Below are 22,324 nucleotides of genomic sequence, written 5' to 3'. Positions count from 1 at the left end.
TATCATCTTTTGGTGTCATTTTAGGTTGTGCCTCATATGAGATAAACCCAGTATCTCGATTAAAGTAGGATCAACTTAAAATTACATAGGAAAATCCAGGTCTCACATAAAGCACCAAACTCACTGAGATGCACAAGAGGTACAACTTTTCTGTCTTTGCACACCAATAGCCCACGTTTCTTGCTTCAAAGTATAATATTGAATAAAGAAAAAGGTTGCGATGATAAAATGTAATTTATAATCAAATCATTAAAACGTATGCTGAAATGTTGGTACATGGCTTAAAACTTTCTAAATATGATGCCAAATGGAAGTATCTCTCACAAAACATTGCTTAGTGTAGTAGAGATTCTTCAAGACAGTAATAATTGTAATACTTTGAAAGTGCCTTAATGATCTTACATAATAAAAGCATTTAAACACAAAACCTAATTGGAAGGAATGGAAAAAATTGAAACACCCTAAAAGGGATCTCAAAAAGTGTTGGGCTGTAAATGAAAAAAAGCTCCCAAAAATATTTTTTGAAAAATGTAAGCTAATTCATGTAGGAAAAAGAGTCAAAACCTTGCATAATACTCAACTATCTGGTGTCTCAATCAGCAGTATAAAAATGAAGATGTAATATTTTTTAAGTAAACGAAGAAAAGGAACCACTTAATTATTTATAATTGAAAGGATAAACATAGCAATGTCTTAGTAGAAAATTTAAGTATCTTCTTTGTACAGTGCAAGTATAGTACCTTCATAAAAGCAGCAGAAATAATTGAGTTGTCAAAATATTGGCAGTTACAAGGTCTACCTATTGAGTGTGCATTGTACTCCATATCTTAGCACATTAACGTATGAACCACATAACACAAGTTTATCCTTTTGTCAAGCTGGTAGTACTTTCTGAGCTGTAAAGTCTTCTAATTATGCAAGAACATATGTACAAATGTTTACATTTCTTATACATTTCCTGAAGCATTTATAATTTACAAACATTCTTCAACTAAACAGGTTTTTCTTCCTCATACGTTTCTGAGAGTCCATTGTCTACTTTTGCAAATTCATTTTATATTTGAAAGATTAAGTAACAATTTAAATAAAATCTTATTGAACTTCTTTCTGCAAATGAAAGCCAGACCATACTTACTTTGGAAAAGCCACTTTTCCAGAAACTCTCAAGTCAGCAGAACAATTCTCTTGGGAGCAAAATCTTGCAAAAACAAACTATAAAAGACCAAAGGAAAAAAGCACTTTAGTATACTATGCATATTATAAAACGAACATATCACCTTGTTACCAAGTATCTGGAATTAGCTAATAACTAATAGTCCTAGGAACAATTGGTTTTAATCATTTGTAGACACATTCTGAGAAAAACTACAGAGAGGCCCTCCATACTGGAGCTTAATCTGTCAGACTTGTGGGTGTATGTTCAGTTAATTTTAAAAAGAGTACAAAAAAAGGGCAGAGCATTTTAGAGGATCCAGAACTGAGGTCCCTGCAGTATCAATACAATATGACAATAAAATACGACAGTAACTTTTGAAAGGGAGTTCTATTACACAAATTTTACTTAGCAAACTGTAGGTATCATGAGATACCATGTGTCTATGCCTTGATTATCAGTATGCCATAGAGCACATTGATATCACTTGTCACTATATCCAGCAATGGTCTCTCTGTGGTTCCTAAAACAAAATTTTGGAAGATGAAAAGGAAAACATTGACATTTAAAAGGAGCTTTCAAATATCTCAGAGTTCTGACAGTCAGCTGTATCTAGCTTACTGTTTGTGAAAAGTCGTAATATTTTTTATGAACATATGGTAGTTAATGACTCAAATTATCCTCACTATTTCTTAAGTCAATAATATATATATTTTTTTTTTAATTAAAAATGGTAGATTTCATATTCGTTTAAGGATACGGCATACACCATTTTTCCCCCCGACTTTCCATTGAGAATTGGGAATACCTTCACAGAAAGAATATGTCAGCAACGTTGTTGAAACAGTTCAAGATTAATAGCAGCATAATAGTGTGTACTTAACATGGAATTCCTTTTAAAGGACAGTTTTATCTTGGAAAGTAACTCCTGCAGTCAAAAAAGAATGAATATTTCTACAAGTGAGGTTCATACTGACATTTGATATTGTTCTGAGGTATATTACCAGTTCTACAATTAATTTTAGTGAAAATTTGCCCATGTTTTTAGCATGCTGGTTTATTAAGATCAAAAGATTAGGTGATGTTTTAGAAAATGCATTCCTTCATAAGCTACTGTTGTGGGAAGCTTTTTTTTGAAACTAAAGATTCAAATGTGAATATTTACTTACTACATTTGAAAGAAGAAATCATACACTAACCTTGCTTTTTATAACATCTTTTTCTTTCCTCCTTTGAAGAACTGGTTGAAGTGGAGAAAATTCTTGAGTGTTTCTTTTCTGTAGAATATGTTGCCCCAGATGATAACTTGCTTCAACATGTATAGGAGTCAAGATATCCCTTACATCTTTCTATGAAAATTGGAAACCTAATGAGTTAATCATATAAGACAAGACATGTATGCATATGTCTTAAAAATTACGAGGAGCCCTAGAACTACATTAAACAGAAACTTTTTTTTTTTAATATAAAATAATTTCCTATGCCATGTGGTTCATATATTTTTCCAGACATCTTTGTTACTGAAAGAGGTAATCAGAAATGCAGAAAATCATAATACATTTAGTGACAACATCAGGAATTTCGTAACAAATTCTTTTATTAAAAATGTTTGATTGGATAGTGATCTATATTACTTCCATCCAAAATACTGCCCTAACATGCCTATGAAATGTTGTACTGCCCAATTACAAAAATAGGCAAAAGTAGGCTAAAAGGGTAAAAAGTTGAACAGTGGGATAATTCCAAACAAAAACGATGGGTATTTCTATATCAAATTAAAAGGAGTTTTCGCACAGTACTACTAAATCTTTCCATGATGGCATTTTACTCTTCTGCCTTTGTGTACTTCTAATTCTGTATTAAGATTAAATTCAATAAGTGACCATTTTAATATGAAACCTTGACTTGTGTGGGAGCTCAAAGCCCAAACTATCTGTTTGTGAAATCTGAACAGCTTGAAGCACTGCGCACTAACAACAGCAAACCTGACTGAATTATTCCCTAAGTATGTACAATAGATTCACTGTACGATTCACTGATTGTCCCTCCACGTGGCCACTATTCTAATTCTTATCTGCAAGCTTGCCTTGACCAAATCATATGTAATGTAATCCATAATTTTCCACAAGGTCTTTTCTGCATCTGCTTTATATTATTTTCACTATACTAATTAGCTATTAATTACTATTTACTTAAAATACATAAAACATACATGCTTTTTTTCGTAAGGATTGTATTCAACATTTACACTTAGCTTTAGGAGCTTCATACAAGCTTTCATACAGAAACCTCAGTGGGTTGAAGAAGATGCTTATGCTGTTGTTAATTAACAATTACAAAGAAAATTGAGCTATATGGAAGAAAAAATAGCAATGATAGACTATAGGAGGTGATGTGCCAAATCATATCTTTCCTCTTACACAAATGCATGCTGATGCTGGTATGGCAATCTGTACAAGGTCAGCTGTCAGTCAGACCTCTCTTAGCTTACACAACTCTTGTAAGGAAGTGGGCAATTTGCCATTGCTCCTTTAAGTAACATTCACTTAGGTGCAACTACCAATTGAGATGCATTTGGGCAATTTTCCAGGAGGTAACACAGGCTTTCCATTCTAATCCAAAGCTTTATCTTGAAGAATTGGCTTCTGATGATGTCATAAGCAAAACAGAAGTAAAGGAAAGGAAGAAAATACATGGAAGACTTCTTCCCTGCTGTTTCTTTCTAGCTGCAGAAGATTACATCTATTTCCCAGCCTCTGCTCAGGATCAATTGCACCAGTTATCCTAATAGGTGTTTGTTCTAAAAAGTCACAGAATTGCTACTTGAAGTTTTTTAAAAAAGGGACAGGCAAGCTAACGCATTGTTTTATTACCCTCTTTTCTACTTCATATTCCCTGTCCTTAGTATTTCTTTAAAGAATTCTTTTCCTCCTTAGATAATGCCTTACAGGAGATAAATCTATTTTTTTTTTTCCTGAGTTTAATAAAAGGTGATTCTTCTCTGTCCGCTAGGTTTCATTTGATTGTATTTTAGGACTTCAAGTTCTTCTAATTTATTCTCCTTTTTTTTTTTTTGGTGGAATAGGTAGGTTTCTAAGATGTTTGATATATTAAATCACTTTATTCTTTCTTGTTCAGTAAACGGTCTTATTATCTCTGTCCAGACAGCATCTATTTTTATGTTCAAGACAAGTCCTTCATTCATCCTTTAGAGGGATACAACAAGCATGAATACTGCATTTCACTTGCTCTAGGTGACTTAAAGGCTACTATTGGAGTTAGGATCTCACTGACTACATTTTTACTAACCTATTTCCAAGTCAGAACCATCCTTAAATTCAAAGGATGGCTGCTGTTGGATCGAACTCTACTTCTGGGAAACCAACAGCTGACTTCCTGATGCAGAGTGGCTGGCGTCATCTCTACTACTGATGTTGGTACATGTCTCCCTGCCTGGCTGACAGCTCGCAGGTCTCCAGTAACCTGCTGCTGAACACCCGCTTCTGCTGGCAGCGCCGCTACCTCTGTGCCATCTCCTGCAAAGCAATTCTACCATGAAGTTGTTGTGGAAAAAAAAATTCACAACAAAGTTGTTTCTGTACCTTCACGGACAGAATGGAAACCACATTCACTACTTATCTGGTCCAGGATTAAGCTTCAGTCTATGATGTCATCCGTAAAAAAGTGAAAAAAGAAGTCAAAATATGCTCATGTCCTACTTTATCACTGTGATTATTATTGTTATGCACATTTTCTCTGACAGAAGAGATGGCAGGCCCACTGACTTCCCCAGAGAAAGCTAAATTGGCATCAGAACTACAAGGTATTAATTGTAGAAGTTATGAACACAAATATTTTACTTCAGAAATTATGTGATGCAACTGTAAACAAAACAAGTTATTTTGCAGCAGGTGTGCTTTCAAAGGAGAACAACGGATTTACAGAGCAATACATGTCGAAAATTACATTACCCTCATAAATGCTGGATGGTCATTGCAGGCAATGCTCTTGCTGTTAATCTTAATATTTCCAGAGGTTGTGTCAGATGTTCCATTGACAGAAAAGTAAAATCTTGCTGGCGTATCTATTTTTCTATTCACATCGACACTAAGATTATAAAACAATACTGCAAAATAAAAAACAAGGAAAATGAGTTATAAAAATTAAAATAATTTTCATGAATTTATGATAGAAATCCTATCTTTTGACTCATTCCCTTAATTATGTTCCATAATATCAGTCTCAAAATGCTCCACTTAAAAATTCTCTAGTACAAGTCCATACCTGAAAAGCTTCTAGACCTCTGAAAATAATTGCATAGTGACTGATCCCTGATACATGCTTTTACATCAGTGATAGTTTTGTCAAGTTACAGTTTTCTACCAGAATCTGCTTACAGAAAATCTGCTTCAGTTCCTCATAGGGCTGACATTAAATTTCAAGAAACAATGAAGTCACCAGACATTGACAAATACAGCTTCGCTTCAGTGGTTGTTTTTTTTTTTTTTAATTATTTTTTATTTAAGTTGGAAAGCATGAACTGCTATGATAACAAATTGCAAAAACATCTCAAAGCATTACCGACCTATCACTTTCCTTCCTCATTTCTGCCAAAAGTTAGAATACCTAGAATTTCTTCTACTCTCTTCTATCTAAGTTGACAAGTCATATGTCCAAATTCAGCAAGGGTAGTCCAATTTGACTGCTCATCTTTCATTTCAAATATGAATTTCCGAAGATCTGAACTTGGAACATTAGTTTTCCATTTACATGTGTTCTCAGTAATGTGTTCCTAAAGGACAGATTCATATTCACATAGAAAATATTTAAACAATTTAATTTTATAATATAGTCAGTAAATTATTTTGAATATATTCCCTCCCATAGATATTCCTTCAAGCAAAGTAAGTTTTTTCCAAAAGCAAAATATTCATTATGTACAAGATGTATTTTTCAGTATTTTTTATGAGACTCCCTCTCTTTCACATAATGGTACAGTGTTACAATCAGGTACTTGAGCAGCTTTATAAAAGAAACATCTTTTTTATTGTGAAGTGGAAGACTTCAGGCTAAAGCAGTCTTGGTCTAGGAGGATTGCTTTTAGAAGACATCTGAATATCATGCTGAATAATATGTTTGATTCTACATTAAGAGAAGACCATCCATCATTATCAATGATCCATCATTAATTCCCTCTCTATTTGCAAAGCAACGGCTCAGACATATTTGCATGTGGAAAGTTCAGACAAACTTGACAGACAATCCTCTGCTAAACTGAATATAATCTTTGGGGGAAATAAAGAAAAAAAGAAAGCGTTCACAGAATAAGTGCACTGTATTTTTTGTGATCCCTTGTGACATACTATCTAATTAAAATGTATTAAAATTATATATTAAATTATTATGATGCTATGAAAGGGACCATCTGAAGCTATGACTGAATTTAATGATGCTACTATTATCTAAACTAATTCAGGTACTGGAAATAGTGAATCTACAAGGGTGCCATCCTAACCACAATGCCTCTTCACCTGTTTAACATCACTACCTTTTGCATGACATATAACTCAATTAGTCCTAGCTGGGATATGCGTTTATTCTAAATTAAATAGAACTGTAATGGCTCAATGTTGCAGGAGCTCAAAAAAAAGGTATCCATGTTTCTTAATTTTTCATTTTATACTAAACTTATTTTCATTTTGGTGAACTCAATTACTTGTTAAACACCAATAGCTTTATTTTGCAAATGTGTGCATGTCAAATGAATACATATATTGGAAGTAGCTTACCAATATAATCAGGTACCTCTCGTCCTGTATAGGTAAAGCATATCTTCAAATTCATACAGATGGCAGGCTGGTCATTTTCCATGCAGTTTAAATTAGTTCGATTTATTGAATTAGGATGTTTTAAAGAAGCTTCAACAATTATTACTGGTTTTGTTCTAAGAATATAAAAGAGTCAGTGTTCACAAAGTGATTCAGAAATAACTTACAGAATCTCTAACAACCTATTTTTATATTAGTATTATCATTCTTAGGTTATCTGCATTTTCAAGTAGTTCAATGCAATATTTTTGTTGCCTCAAAAAATTTCAGGATATTTTCTTTTTCTTCAAGGTATTTACTTAAATGTTTCCAGAATGCTCTACACCTGAAACAAGTGAGTGAAAGCTCAAAACACCCAAGAAGATTATCATGAGGTTAAAGTACACTTTTTTTTTAAATTGCATTTTTAAAAGTACAGTTAAACTGGATGGTCTTTAAAAGTACTGAAATGTAGCAGCCTCACCTCAGCACCACAGCAGAATCAGACAGAAATGCACCAACTGCTACATCTGTATGAAAAAAACAGATCAATATGCATAATTTGTCAACAGGAATTACTTCAGGTACAAGCATTTTGCAACATATTCACCTTTTGGCATCATTAAAACACTACATGCCCTTTATTTGTTAAAAGGCATACGTTAATATCCAGAGGTGCGCTTCTCCATACAGATGATTCCTCAAATTGTTGTCCCCTGTCCATTAATACCACACACTAATTTGCCAGATTTGCAGATATTAATAACGTGATGATCTGATTTCCATTACAAGTTTAAGCAGAGGACACTGAAATACAATTCAGCTAAATGGAGGGTACAGGCATTCTTTTAAACCCAGATATTTGATTTTGCTCTGCTATGCACACAAATGTATGTGTATATAAAAAACAATTATAATTGTATGTATTACATGTATCACATTATACATAGAGACAGGAAGAAACAGATAGAAAAAATGTTTTATTCCAAATTACCTGAAAACTACTGATGCAGTAAGGAAAGAAATGTACCCCTCAAATGAGGTAGCAAAAGTAAATCTGTCAGATAAGTCTCAATGGTATAATGGTCAGAGGATGCGACTTCCTAAACAGTAAAGAGCAGGTGACCGAAGAGCAGACTACCTATACACTATCTCTTAACCCAGCCTAATGGGTTCAACCCAGATGAGATTTCTATGGACACAGCCAGAGCCTACAACATGAAGTTAACGGTACTGTTATTCTTTAACACAAGTATGATCTGACATAATCCTTTTCTGTACAACAGCAAAACATTTGAGTATGTTTTTAGAACCAGCTAAGCCACTTTACAACAAACGAGCACTTCTCTGCCATGCCCACAAGCACTCCACAAGAGTCTTAATCCACTTTCATGAGCTGTGAGGCAGGTTAACATACCATTCACACAGACCGTGAGGGCTGCTGAGCTCACTGACTCCTCGCAAGATCCAGACTTACATGAAGACCAGTAAGATTTTTAGCTTAGCATACTAGTCTGGACAGTAAGCATGCTTTAAATGCCCAAATTAGCTCACTGTGATACTACCAAATGAGATGGCCACCACAAAAAAAATGAAAAGTACATTTTTCTTCCACTTCAGCACTATAATCTTGCTATTACATCTCTCTGAGTCCTTCAGTAATAGGTACATGACTGTAAAAAAAATGCTCATCTGAACTTTACCTTTTTTTCCTTCCCAAACTGCAAGACACATCATCTTAATAACAGATTTTATTCCATTAAGAGTAATAAGTAGCACCATGACATCGTTCCCTGTGAATTTATACTCTTCTAAAAATTAAAAATAATCACAATTGCTTAATTCACCTTGATAACCATTGTTATCTGCGTCAATGCCACTTGCTATGGATTGTCCAAACATGCTTAAAGAATTACTGACTTGATGTCCTTGTATTCTCTACGGAGGAAAAAGAACATAAAATTATTCTTGTAAAGTTAATCTTTCAGCTACAATATCCAATGAAAAATGGTAGTGTAAACGTCCTACTTCTGCAGGCAATCACATGCCTACCTGTGAAAGTATACCTCTGAAAGTAATATTCCTCCAGAATTTTAAACGCTATATCCCAGAAGCCCTGTCTGAGGCCTCTAAAACATTTTATTTTTCTATTAAAGATTATATTATGACTGAAATCACAGACTGTGTAAAAATTTCTGAAATCTTTTAAAGTCCAATGGTCTGAATGCTACATTAAAGGAAAACCCTCTTCAATCTAAACTTAAGGTTTTTCTGAATTGGTTGTTTTCCACTGAAAAAGCATACCTGTGAAAATGTCGGGGTTATTCCATCTTCCCTACCATTGTATATATAAATAACTCCTTTTAGATTATCTTCTTGTGGAGCCCCAATTGCTACATCTGTGGAAAAAACAATTTAACAGTAAACAGTTGAACAAGGTGCAGTTAAAGAAATCCAAATCACAATGCACACCATACCAGACCAAACTCATTTGACTGAATTCAAAAGCAAGTGCTAAACATTAAGGAAATCTAAAACAATACAGATCAACTAAATAATTTGACTGCCTGGAGTACTATGTTTCTGGAGAAGAAGTGCTAACTGATTCTATGCCACTAATTTTCTGCAATAAAAAGTCTGTTCCTATAAATTCTGAATATGACCCTTAAAAGGCTATTGTGGAGAGTACCTAAAACAACTATGGTCTTGAAAAACAATTGCCTTTTATTCTTGAAACTATGATGATTTTCCTGCACTCTGCTATTCCCAAATGGACTAAACACTGAAGCCCTAGAAGTTCTCTTACCACATTAACTAAAATGAACCATTTATTTTTCTCTGAAATGTCCTTAAGAGCTGATAACAGGCTTGAACGGGCATTTAACGTGGAAATGAAGGCGGTCCATTTCTACAAAGGAGTATGTTTTATGCTTAGATGATCTAATACCTGCAGAGTGTGTTAACATACAAATATGCAAAAAAGTGCTCGTAATAGTCCTTGCGAAAACTTCAAAAAGCCTCAGGTTTCAAATAGGCATAGTGCATTCACCAGAAAGCAGGGGGAAATGCATTATTACATCTTAAAATTCACCCATATGAATCAGTAATTGTGAAGTTTCATTTACAAATAAAACAGAACTATCTTCAAATAAGAAATACTCCATATAGAGCACCAAACCAAAATCACGAGAAAAGCAAAGCTCTGATGATTTGGTTTAGCTGAACAGCTCTCTGATTGAATCCACATTGATTGATTCTGCAACTTGGGTGACTAAAACACACAAAATATGTCTCTCCACTGGTGAGATGAAAATAGGACAGCCAAGTTGTGCTGTCTAATTAAAGCTAAACATATGTTCTTGGGGGTGGTCAGATTCTACACCAACATGCACGCCATTATCTTCACAGGGCTGATACAAAAGGCTTACATCACTGAAGCTCTGCTGTGCTTTTCTATTACTTACTATAGACAAATGGTTTCTAGCACCCGATTTCTCTTTATGTTTTGCTTCCAGCTGTTTTTCTTACATGGAAATTTCTTTTCCTACTGCCACTCTCAATATTGCTTCCACTTATTCTTTTCAATGTTTAGCTTTCTTCAAAAGCTAATCCACTTGCTTCGACTCCCCCTGCAGTTTTACGATGCCCCGTTTACATTATATTCTCTCATACATCTACTTTGTTATATGCTGCTATTAATTTGATTTTACTTCTCTGTTCCCCAGTCATACTGTTGGCTACTACTTTCCTTTACAGTTTGTAAATATTTGGGGGGGGTGCGAAGCCTAAAACTTGTGTGTAAAACTGTCAATATAACTGTAGAACAGGAGGTAGGGATTCTAGCAAGAGATAAAGAAACAGTTTCTAAAGGAGAAAGTGGACTCTGTTAGAAAAAAGGAGAGCAGATAAGAAGAAAATGACTGTTACAAGCTTTGCAGGTTCCAGAGTGGGATCAAGAACACAAGACAAAGTGAAGAGTGAAAGAAGAACCCTGGATGGTAACTGAAAATATAAAGGGTTATTCAGAAACGTGAAGAAAGACGTGGACTTGGTAAAGACACAGCCCTGTAAAAGCTGACAGTTTTTGCACACAGGATAATAGCTCCCTGCATACAGTCCAATTTTTGATGGAAAAAATGAAACCATTTATGAATTTCTGAACAGTACACAATACCTACTGTATTTTTATCTTGTCCCTGCACAGCCTTTTTGTGCCTGCACCTCTGCTGGAGGGGAATACATGCTGCATTGCCAAAGAGGAATACTGACCGTTTCTTATTTGTGTGAAACCATGACAAAATGGATAAAAACATTGGGCCTGATCCTGGATTAGGGATTCTACTAGTACCCAAATTTGTAGAATAAATTATCACCTATACTAAAGCGACAAAAGCTAATCTGTTGTTATTACACATCAATGACTGTTACCCAACTGTATTTCAAGTCAGCGGCCTAGAAAGGAATGGTCAAGTCAGCAATTCAAAGTCTTTTTAGCCTTCCATAATCGCCTTGTTTATAGTGACGGTCCACATCTCAGCAAAAATTAAAACCAAGCTTTTAATTTTTATATTTACCTTCAAAACCATCATTATCAATGTCTCCTAGATTGGCTATGGACTCTCCAAACCTGGCTGCATATGAGTCACTCCCACTGAGCTCTATGTCCAGTTCTACCATCTTTGCCTCCTGAAGGAAAACAGAGTCAATGGCAAATTAACAGAGGCTCTTCCAGGTGACCTGCAACACTGCTCAAAATGTTAGAACTGTCTTGAATGCTAGCGTGTATTCCTAATCAACTCTGTAGTGAAGAAGTCAGCATTATCAAAGATTTCTAACAATATTTAGCCTAAGAACAAGAAAGAATAAGAAAATTGTTCTTTGAGAATGAGAATAGCAACGTGTTCCCATAGCAAACACCTACAAACAGCAGCAGGCCTATATCAGAGTAGAGGGGCTTACTGCTCTGAGAAACCTGTGTGCACTGAGTTTCACTGAGCTACCCTTTGCAGCTGTGCTACACAGTCCTGCTGAGATTGTCACTGTGGTTCTAACGTTTTTGCTTTATTCTGAAATACTGTATAAGAGAGAAGAAATCTCTTCTTTTAGCTTGTTACACTGTAATAACTGTTATTATGATTTTATTTCTTTTTTATTTTTTAAGAGGAAATACTTACAGAACCTGAATTGATATAGACATAAACTCTTCCTTCCTCTCTGATGGTACTTAGCATTGGAGCACCAACTAACAAGTCTGAGAGGCCATCTGCATTCAGGTCCACAGCACAAACTGCAGCTCCAAAGTAAGAACCAAGCTGTGTGCAAACAAGAAATTCTGTTATTTCAGACTTTGGGGAAGACATTCTAGAAGTTCTAAGGTGCAGAAAAGTAGCAAGAAAGACTTACTTTTTTACCCCTTAGTTCAAATAGAATATTTAGGTCCTTCTCAATGCTAAAAATGTATGCCTAAAATGAAAAGAAAACAAAAGCTTCCTTCAGCAAACAGTAACATGAAATACAGTCCTGTACTTTCTCTACAGTATGTGCTAGAGAATCAGCTATCACAAGGTACCACTACTTGCTTTTCCCATCTGTTCCCATTCTTTAACACCGTAGTTCACAGCAGTGTTATCTAGACTATCTTCCCTCCTTCCTTCCTTCGACTTTTCTCCCTGGGAGAAAATCACATTACCTGACACTTGCCTTTATTATGCTAATTTAAACTGAAAAAACATGTGTGAGTATATGGAAGAATGTTGAACAACACTATAAACAATCTCTTACTTTACCAGTCTGCTCCTGTTGGGGAGCCCCTCCAATTACTTCTGTACTGTCTGATGTCAGAAAATGTCCAGCTCCAACAGAGTATCCTGTAAATTAAAAATGCACCATTCAATACTGTCAATACCATACAAAGAAAAAAATGGGAACATGACGTATAAAAGCTGTCAACACCACAAATTATTGCAAGTCTGACATTCAGAACTCATGCAAGTTAGCAATGAAAACAGAAAGGAATGTTTTTAAATATAAACAAAAGGTCAATACAAACAGTAAGTTCCAGCAAGCAGAAACAAGCGTCAGAAACACTTATTTCTTCCCAGGATCTAAATTATCTGCTATACTTTAAAAGTCTCCAAAATAAATTGCAAACATCTTTTGTTAATTCATATTCTACAATCATTCGGTGATTATTCATACTGCAATACAAATAAAAACTATCACATGTCCATACAGTGCAATAGGGATGCACTTTATTCAGTTCTCACTCAACTATTCTTATAACCGGACTGCAAGGAGATGAAATGTGGGGGTACTTATGTGTCCACACATATATACACCTGTATGTGTATATGTATATATACACAAACACAGCTTATTGTCTTTATTCACATATTAATGTCTCCAGCAAAGTCTAATTATATAATAAGAAAACATTGCATCAGCTTTTGTAACTGGATCCACATAAAGTATTTGTCTGCGTAGAGACAGCTCTTGACAACCGGGACCATATTTTGGTTCAGTCGTCCAGCCACAGAATTGCAAACTGAAGGCTGACGCCTTAATCTGTAGCCACACCAGTCATTGTTACTCTTTCCAAAATGTGTTAAGGCTAATTTGAAACAGAGAAGACAGTTAACATATTCTGCTACTCTTGCATTTACTGAATTTCTGTTGATTTTCACAGCACACAGAGAAAATGGATAAATCATATCGGATCAGATAAGAACGGGACTTAAATCCTTCATCTGTGAAGACAGCTGTCTAGAATTCAAGCTTTCTTGAGGCCAGCATTTTATTTTCATATTTTAAGCTAAAATATGCAAACAAGACAATTTATCATTTAAAGGTCAATACCTAATTTTTACGTACTCAACCAAAAAATTAAGCTTGAGTAGATGAACCTTCATTTACCTCCTCTGATCTTTATTTTATAGTTATTTTGGTTTTACTGAAGTGTAAATATTGATAATTGTAATGAACTTTTTAAAAAATAAAGTCACTAAAAGAAACTGTCATCATCAGAGCACACAGATTTCTATTGTGGCATTCAAATGGTAGGGGGAGGAGGGGAAATCACGTGATTGACCCTTTAAATTTAAAGGCATAATCCAACAAGATTTTATTTCCATCCCCAGTATTATCTCCTCTTCTGCATTACTAAAGATTGGCTTACTACCTTAAAATCCTCTGGCTTTTCATTGCCTCCCTTTTTAATGATAGATATTATATTGACTTCTCAGTTTTCTCAGATTCCTAAAAGAAACTATCAATTATTTTGTGATTTCTTTACAGGAGTTTGTTAAGTATCTCATGTTAGTCTTTCATCAGGCCCAGCTGATTTGTAAAACCAACTTATCTAATCCTCTCCCTACTTGCTCCCCAGCAAAGTTCTTATACAAGCTTTTAACCACTTGCCTATATTTGGTTTTTGGCTGTCAAAGACTTCATTCATTACAGAGATTCTCACCCTTATATTTGCAGGAGAGAAATCTGGATGAGCTTTTTCCCAGACAGGTGCAATATTTTGCCACTAAATGTTAATGGTAGGCACCCTCTAAAATTTTTAATTTGTCCTATGAAAGGTTAGAAACATTACTGCTTAACTTTATTGATCTGGGTATCTAATCACCTTTTACACCCATCATCTTTTGCTTGAGTTTTCCTCAGAGCCCAGCTGCAGCTTTTGCAAGGCTCAGTACTGACTTCTAAAATGTTAGACATTTTATATTTCCTAATATTTATTTCATAATTTATGCCTGCTTCCTATTGCCAAAAGACTGAAAAAAAAGGAATGTTTATCCACATGAACTAGATCTATGAACAGGAAAAAAAAAAAAAAAAGCCACAGGCGAAAGCAGTTTTCCTTAACAGTTCAAGAAAGACAGATAGTCTTAGCGTGTAGTGTGAAAACTGAAGTTGTTGATGGTTCTGGCATACAACCCTACAAATTCTAGCCCTAAATCCAGCTAACTACTGGGTTAAAGGATAATGTATAGGAGCTGTGTGGCCTTCATTGTAGATGTTTGTATGTGAGGTTTGCATTCCCATGTATCCAGACCAAGATATGGCAGGAATAAAAAAATAAATTATGATTGGAGGCAAGTCAGTCTCTTAAGATCATAGCATGCTTCCCCCTTATTGAAAATACAATTAGGTCTTGTTTCCTTTCAGCCTTCACTGTAATAAACTTTTCACATTTCTGTTACATGTGAAAGCACATCTTTTGCTATAAAAACATTTAAGTATTTCAGACTTCAGAGACAAGTGCAAACTGCTACTAATCAGAAGCATCTCTCCCCCTTCCATAGCAAGAAATGATGGAAAGTCAGTGCAGAGATGATAGAAACAGAAACAATGTTTGAAAAGCTTCCATGTGAAAATAACAGAAGAAGCCTTACAATTAAATAATATTTAACAAAAATCAGAGCATGTCTATAGAAATGTCACTCCTGGGATTAACATAGCAAATACTGAGAAATACTGTGCACTGACTTCAAGATCAACTATTTAGCTTAGACTTTGATTTATATATTTATAAAGTATTAAATGTTTGAAGTACCTAGATAACTGCCATATTTCACTTGGTTATTTGGATCTGTATAAGCATGGATTGTATTTGCAGTTGTATTGTATACAAAAACAGAACCAGTCCAATAAAATGATCCAGGGGCTCCCATTATAATTAAGTCCTAAAAGAAAAATAAAACATAGCTATGTTATTCATGTTTCAGTATTCATAAAGATAGCAAAACAAGTCAAATGCTTCTCTTTAGATCTCCTGTGAACTCAGTGAAATGATACTGGAGATGTATATAGCTCAGTGCTCCAAGATTACCACCAGATCACAGACAACATTTTTCAGACTTTCTAAAAATATGCTTCTTGAAAAACATTGATCTGGGAACATTTTGAAAGAGAGCATCAAACTGTACAGTTTCATCTCAAAATGATTTTTTTTTTTTAGAAATCATAAACTTAGAGTGCAGCATTGATTAAATACAGAATACTACTTTGCAAAGCAAGAAGGTAAGCCTTATTAGCATTACTGTTATATAAAGTAGATTAAAGAGAACAATAAAACCTCATACTCTGTTATATGCATGCTTTTTACTCCTGAAAGGTAATTTTGACTTTTAATTCCAGAATAAAAGTAATTTTGAATATAAAAGTATTCTTGGTTAGTTTGGGAATTATCATGCAAGTATTATTAAGATTCCATTAAAAAGAAATGAGATGAATCTGATTTCTTCAACAACAACAAAGACAGTGCTAATGTTTGTGTTCACATACAACTTTAACATATGTGTATATTTACATACATCTGTGAGAAATTTTGTATCTTCAATACACACCCCAATGTAAAAACTAGATATTCCAGCCTGGCATGACCCATAGTCTTCTCCAAACTTTCGCACATAATCTGGGTATGGGCAAGAAATATTAAAGAGGATGAGAAACATGCAGTTTCAGAATTTAGTACTAAGTCTTGAAGAGAAGTTGAGACAAGTTTAACCAAAACCAACCAAAAAAAAAATAAATCAGTTTTCAGTTCTGTAATAAAAGTAAAAACACTGTTTTCCCTGGTATAGCCTTTAGCTTCAATACCCTATTATAACAAACGCAAAGCACCATGTATCACTTGATCACAGCTGCCTTTGAAATCTTGTGAAAGATTATAGTTTTCTTTTTAAATGATTCCAAGTAAGTAATACACCAAGTGAAACAGTATAAATTGAGCAGCACAGATGGATAAACTCAACTCCTCTCTTCCACTCAGTGTATAATCCAGGCAATCTGATTGACAGGCTTATGTGTCTTGATGGAAATTGCCCCAGTGTTCCATTAGGGTTTTGAAGGGCTTGTAATATGGATATCTTAGAAACATTGGCACCTAATATCCTCAGTAGCTGTTTTTACATCCAACATGCCCAGCTCTGTTTTCCTTCTTCTCCTTGCTAACTGCCTCCATCAGAGTTCCCTTTGTCTCATCCCTAGATCTGTTCACCTGAGCATTGCTGAAGAGAAAAGCATGATTTCACCAACACACCGAGCAGTCCACAAAGCCAGCAGCGGGATGTCTGACGACATTACTCTACTGGTCTGCATGAAGAGGGCAGATTATCAGCTCTCTCTTGCCTTGGCAAGGGACAGGGTCACAAGACTGTTCTCCTGGATGGGAGGGATGCATGAAAGGGAAGGCAGGGATGGCCTTGTTTCAAAGTTTATGGTCTTGACTTTTATTCTGCTCCTGCGGTTCTCTGAGGAAGGACTGCCGAAGGTCTTGTGCCATGGCAGTAGCCTTGGCAGGAGGAGATGTAGGAACAGGGATGCACAGTGACAGGACACGGTGTTGTGCTGAGGAACCATGAGTATTCATCAGCAAGTATTCTGATGCTTGATTTAAACTATTTGTTTTGCCTGTTGAAAGCAATTTTTCCTAAAAGTGATAAACATCTTACTATCAAAGTTATATCACAGGTTGGGTTTATAACATCAGTACAGTCTTCAAGCCTTTGGCTGCAGAAATGCTGCCCAGAATAACACAGGCTTCTCACAAATCTGCACCTCTTAATTTTGTATCTTTTCCTTCCCTAGAATGGACCCAAGCATTCTGCTTACCTATATAGCACGGGTATATTCTTCTGCTCAGTTCAGTTCGAAAATCCGAAGAGACAGCAAAACAAATACCGTACGGCAGTTTGTGTTCATTTTTTATGTAAAAGATATTTTTCCATCTGTGTCCACAAGCCTATGGATAAAAAACATGACGTTTGACACACAAGCATAACAGTTATGAAGGTGGTCTGACAAACGGACTCGCAGCTTCAACGGTTAATACATACAACGATAGATCCGTTCTCTTTTGGCTGCCTCGATAAGCTGACGCCCAGCCACTGATTATCGCGCTCTTCCACACAGGTCTTCCCACAGCGCTCTCCGTTGGGGTTGCCTATGACACAAAGACCAATGTGCTGAACAGAGGATGAGCTGAAAGGCCACATGGGGGCTAACAGGAGAGCTCTACGGGGAGACTCAGGCAGTCCCAGTTTGGTGGACCTGACCCCATCTCTGTCTTGCATTGGTTGCATATACTTTTCACATGCTCGAGCAAAGGTAGGGTTGCATGAAGCCAAAGGGAGTGTGCTGGTTCTGAACAGGGCAGCTTAGGCAGCGAGAACTGGCTTCTCCGTCATTATTGAAACTAAGAAAGTGATGTTACACTCAATCTGATTAAGAACTGTTTTTTCTTATGTAGCATCTCTTTCATAAATTATATCATATCATTATGTAATAATTCATTATGCAATCATCATATTATTAATATAATATATTAATATCAATGTAAAATATCATTCATTATGTAATAATGAGACTATCCTAGGGTTGTTTTCTCAAGTGTTCTTCAGCCTAAAGGTTTCTTATAAACAGAAGCAGTACCCCTGAGTACCCCTAAAAACTAGCCTAAAACAAACATTTCTTCAACTTCTTTCTAAACTATGTATCAATTGGTAGCAGATCTTAAAATTATCTCTACCACAAACGGCTATCAAGTAAAGTGCTGTAATACCACTGCAGTCTTTACAGGGGTACAGGGGATATAAAATCACTGTGTCTACTTGTCCTGTGTACACCTTGCACTGCTGCATTTATTTAGCAGTAGCTCGTTCTTTTGTATTTTTAGTAGTTTTTATTTACTAGTTTTATAGTTGGTTTTTTTTGTTTGTTTGTTTTCTTAAGGAGAGTTAATTTTTAAAACCCTAGAGAACATAGTGAAATTTCTTCGAACTCCCCCAAAAGATTACAGTACTACCAAGCCTGCAAATATTTGCTCCTAGAATGCATCAGGACTACCTATGGTAAGACAAAGCTACACATGTAAAAGTATTTTATGTTATATAAAGAAAGCTTTTCATTCTTAGTAGTACCTACTACATGCTCAGGAGAATAAACACACTGAACTGGTATTTTTTATGCATCTCCATGACACAGCTTATGAAAAAAATGCTTATAAAATAAGGAAACACATAATGTCATTTGAACAAGTTGTTCTGTACAACTTTTAAGACTTTCCTAGACTCAGTACAGCTAGTGATGAACCGTAACTTTTGAAGTTTTTGTTGCAGTTACCCAGAAGATGGCGCCAGTACAGATCAGAGGACCAATGCTACAGGTGACATTGAGAGGGGAAAAAAATCCACCTCCATCCCCCAAACTGCACTGCCATCAGAGCTGAAATTTATTATTGTCATTTGACAGTTTAAATAAATGCAGTCCTAATTTAGTGGATTTGTTGAATTTCTTTTGGAGGAGACACAACTGCCAATATTGATTAAGTATGGAAACAGAACAAAGCATCTATCTAGTCTATTCAGTGACTAGCGGACAGATGAATGACTTTGCTGTACACATCCTTAAAATTAACACTTTTTAAAATAATTTTGTACCAGGATGTCGCAGAATGTGTTTTTTTTGTTTGTTTGTTTTAAACCAAAAATACCCCATTCATGGTATCAAGACAATTCTTTATCACAGTAAAAAATAAATACAAAAACAAAACAAAACACTCAGGAGAGAAGCAGCTGCAGGAATAAAAGCCAACAGTCATCCTTCTCTCGGAGCTTGTTCCCTACTGTTTTGTGACAGGCCTAGCATTGAACAGCTGTGTGAAGAAACTGTTGCAAGGAGTTTTTCTTCTTCCACGCTACTTCTACTCTACTTCATTTTCCAAATACTGCTTTTTCACCCTCTTTTGGTGGAAAGACCAGAGCAGAGCAGTCAGAAATCCCGCATCACACCGCAGTGAGGACGATGCACATTGACCAACACAACTGTGCTCTAGCTTCTTCCTAAAACACCTCCCTTCACAGGATGAAGAGGCACCTGACCCTTCTTCATCTCCTCTTTACCACTTCCTCCTCCCCCATGTGCTTTTCCCCACAACACCAAGGATATACATATGTGAAGTCCCTGTAAATAGGAACCAAGCTCAGCACTTACAATGACATCACATTCAATTGTCTTCGGGCCAAGAGAACTTACGTTGCTGGACTTCAATGAATATCTGTAGGTCACCTGACCAATGGTAACTAACATGTGGGCTCTTACTCAAAACAAGCATGAAGTAAAATGCCTTACTTTAAGCATCTACTACAAAGAAGTTGATTTTTCCGCAGGCCATCGGTTACTGAGGTTTGAGCGATGAGCTTCTGAATTCTCCCACACTGCCAACATCAGGGACATGAATTTCCATATACTGAATACATCTCTACCCTCCCATCCTGCAGCAATTTTGAGACAATTTTGGAATTTAGTTTGGGAATTTAATTTTGATATTGTCATTTAGAATACTTCACTTCCTAAGGGAGGTGACTTCCATGGTTTCTAGGAATTACAAAGCACATTAATCTAAATGAAGTCTTCTCAGAAAACAAAATTCCATTACATTCCCACATGCAGGAATTAATATACCCTTAAATCTGAAAAGCCCCTTCTGGCAACTCCCTTTCCAGCAATGCTTTCTGTCCTCTTATGACAAGGACTTACTTGGGATTTGTTTTATAGTGTATTTGAGTTTGTAGGAAATGAAAAAGGAGAGCAGACCAGTGTCATAAGTTTAGATCTCTGGAGGGTTTATGAGCCTTCTTGTCAGAAAGTCAAGCAAAACCAGCTAACGTCAAAGACAGAAGGAAGCTTTGCTTGACCCAGTGTCCGATGCATTCCCATATGCATTTCAGAGGCCTGTAACAAAAAAAGCACCACCATTCACTCTTGCTCATTGGGTTGTATTCCCTTTTCCCTGGGCTCCACCACATGTTCTTGATGCAGGTTCCCTTTGGACCTCAGCTGATCTGCTGCCTTATGTTTCCTCTCTTCCTCTGCCTGGCAAGTATTCAAACACCTTGAAAATGTTAGGCCTTTATGGGCAAGAGAAGGGTGAGCCTGGCATCTTCAACATGGTGATGAGCCCCTGCTCCATGTAGTTGCAAAGGCTTTATCTAATGAGAAGAGAAAACACTGCATTCTGCACAAGAAACAGAGCAGCACTGCATAAGCTCAGAAGGACACAGCAGCTTGATCGCCTCAGGGAAAAGGAGCACGCGTTGTCATAAAGTCACTGAGAGATAAGTAATTGCCCAGTCTGTGTACATTACACAGCTGGAAGATACACTTCTGCTATAATCCCTGCTGCACGCATCCACAGAAACAGCATAATCGCATACAAATAAGGTCAGAACTTGAAAAGCCACTTCTAGCTCTGGCCTCAAGGACTCTAATACAGATGTCTGCAATGTCATCTGAGAAACCACGTTTATATAACTTGCTCCAGTGCCTTCCATGCCAAACAGCCTCCCATGATCCTTTCTATCCTCCCAGAACTCCTTTAATGCTAACTGATTAAACAACAAAGTCTACTGCAAAGATGACAAGCCTCCTGATGTCCTGCTCCTAGGTGTCAGGGCCTCACCAGACTCTTTTCATTTGCCCAAGGCAATCTTCTCTCTTTTCAGCGATTCGCTAAGCCTTATTCTTCCAATGCCCCCAGAACCACTTCCACCAAAACACACCAGCTACATGAGAGCTGCTTCTATTACTCTGTAACAGGCTGAGGCCCAGAAGGTCCTGTCCTCCTTCCACAGTAAGGACATTTCCAAGTAGATCACTGGCAGAGTATAATCGATGCAAGTGAGATCAAAAAGCCAAAGTATCAAAGGCAAAACTTACTGAAATCAAGGCTGAAGAAACACAGGTCTGCCTTTTGGAGAAAGCCATTAACTGCTCACTTTTCCATTGTAACGATTCAGCTGGGGGAGCTAGAGGGCAATTTGTTCATAGGTTAATTGCAGCTGGGACTTCTTGGAAGGGTGGAAGGCTGATACTGTGGGCAGAGCTTGCTGGCCTGATTTTAAAAGAACATGCACTGCGTTTACTGTATGTATTTGTAGTTGAAACTTTTTTGTTTTGTTTTGTTTACACTTGATGGCAATTTTTGTAACTAGTTTGCTGTCCAATTAATCATTCTCAGTTGCAAATATGAGAGCAATTTTCTTGAAGAATTTCTATAACATTTTGCATGTCCAAAATGTAACAGGTCAAAACATTTGAAGAACATTGCGCAAGTCCCCTTGCAGTAATGTATTACTATCCCCAAACTGACCTGGACAAGGCCTTGAAATTGAAACACAAGCTAGCAGACTGATGGTGTTCTGAGTAACATACCTGAGGCATTCTATGTTGTATTTGTGCCTACAGATGGATTACAAGCCTCTGCATCTAACATAAGCCATCACCGAAAAATACTCCAATTATGAATAAATCAGTAGGCTTGAATATTTGAAACCACTGACAGAAGTACTAGAACTAG

At 36.2% G+C, this 22,324-nt stretch overlaps 1 protein-coding gene and 1 long non-coding RNA gene across 3 annotated transcripts in view; one reads left to right on the top strand and one right to left on the bottom strand.

The window, feature by feature from the left end:
- The window catches only part of ITGA4 (integrin subunit alpha 4), a 37,666-nt gene that overhangs the window by 11,626 nt on the left and 3,716 nt on the right, over positions 1-22,324 (bottom strand). For both annotated transcript variants that reach the window (XM_027461081.3, XM_038182011.2), the window contains 15 exons: positions 17,805-17,911; positions 17,581-17,710; positions 16,314-16,381; positions 15,521-15,650; positions 12,742-12,827; positions 12,364-12,423; positions 12,135-12,272; positions 11,535-11,646; positions 9,265-9,359; positions 8,808-8,898; positions 7,445-7,490; positions 6,943-7,097; positions 5,125-5,279; positions 2,353-2,502; positions 1,136-1,212 (listed from right to left, as the gene is read on the bottom strand). In XM_027461081.3, the coding sequence (XP_027316882.3) occupies positions 1,136-1,212; positions 2,353-2,502; positions 5,125-5,279; positions 6,943-7,097; positions 7,445-7,490; positions 8,808-8,898; positions 9,265-9,359; positions 11,535-11,646; positions 12,135-12,272; positions 12,364-12,423; positions 12,742-12,827; positions 15,521-15,650; positions 16,314-16,381; positions 17,581-17,710; positions 17,805-17,911 (1,600 nt within the window). The remainder of the gene's footprint in view (positions 1-1,135; positions 1,213-2,352; positions 2,503-5,124; positions 5,280-6,942; positions 7,098-7,444; positions 7,491-8,807; positions 8,899-9,264; positions 9,360-11,534; positions 11,647-12,134; positions 12,273-12,363; positions 12,424-12,741; positions 12,828-15,520; positions 15,651-16,313; positions 16,382-17,580; positions 17,711-17,804; positions 17,912-22,324) is intronic.
- LOC140002947 (uncharacterized) lies at positions 17,895-19,243 on the top strand. The gene is made up of 3 exons (XR_011810696.1): positions 17,895-18,075; positions 18,700-18,818; positions 19,074-19,243. It is a non-coding gene; the product is annotated as an uncharacterized lncRNA (long non-coding RNA).

This window comes from Anas platyrhynchos, chromosome 7, assembly GCF_047663525.1.
Source record: "Anas platyrhynchos isolate ZD024472 breed Pekin duck chromosome 7, IASCAAS_PekinDuck_T2T, whole genome shotgun sequence".
NCBI classification, from domain to species: domain Eukaryota; kingdom Metazoa; phylum Chordata; class Aves; order Anseriformes; family Anatidae; genus Anas; species Anas platyrhynchos.
This window is presented reverse-complemented; position numbering and strand designations above follow the sequence as displayed.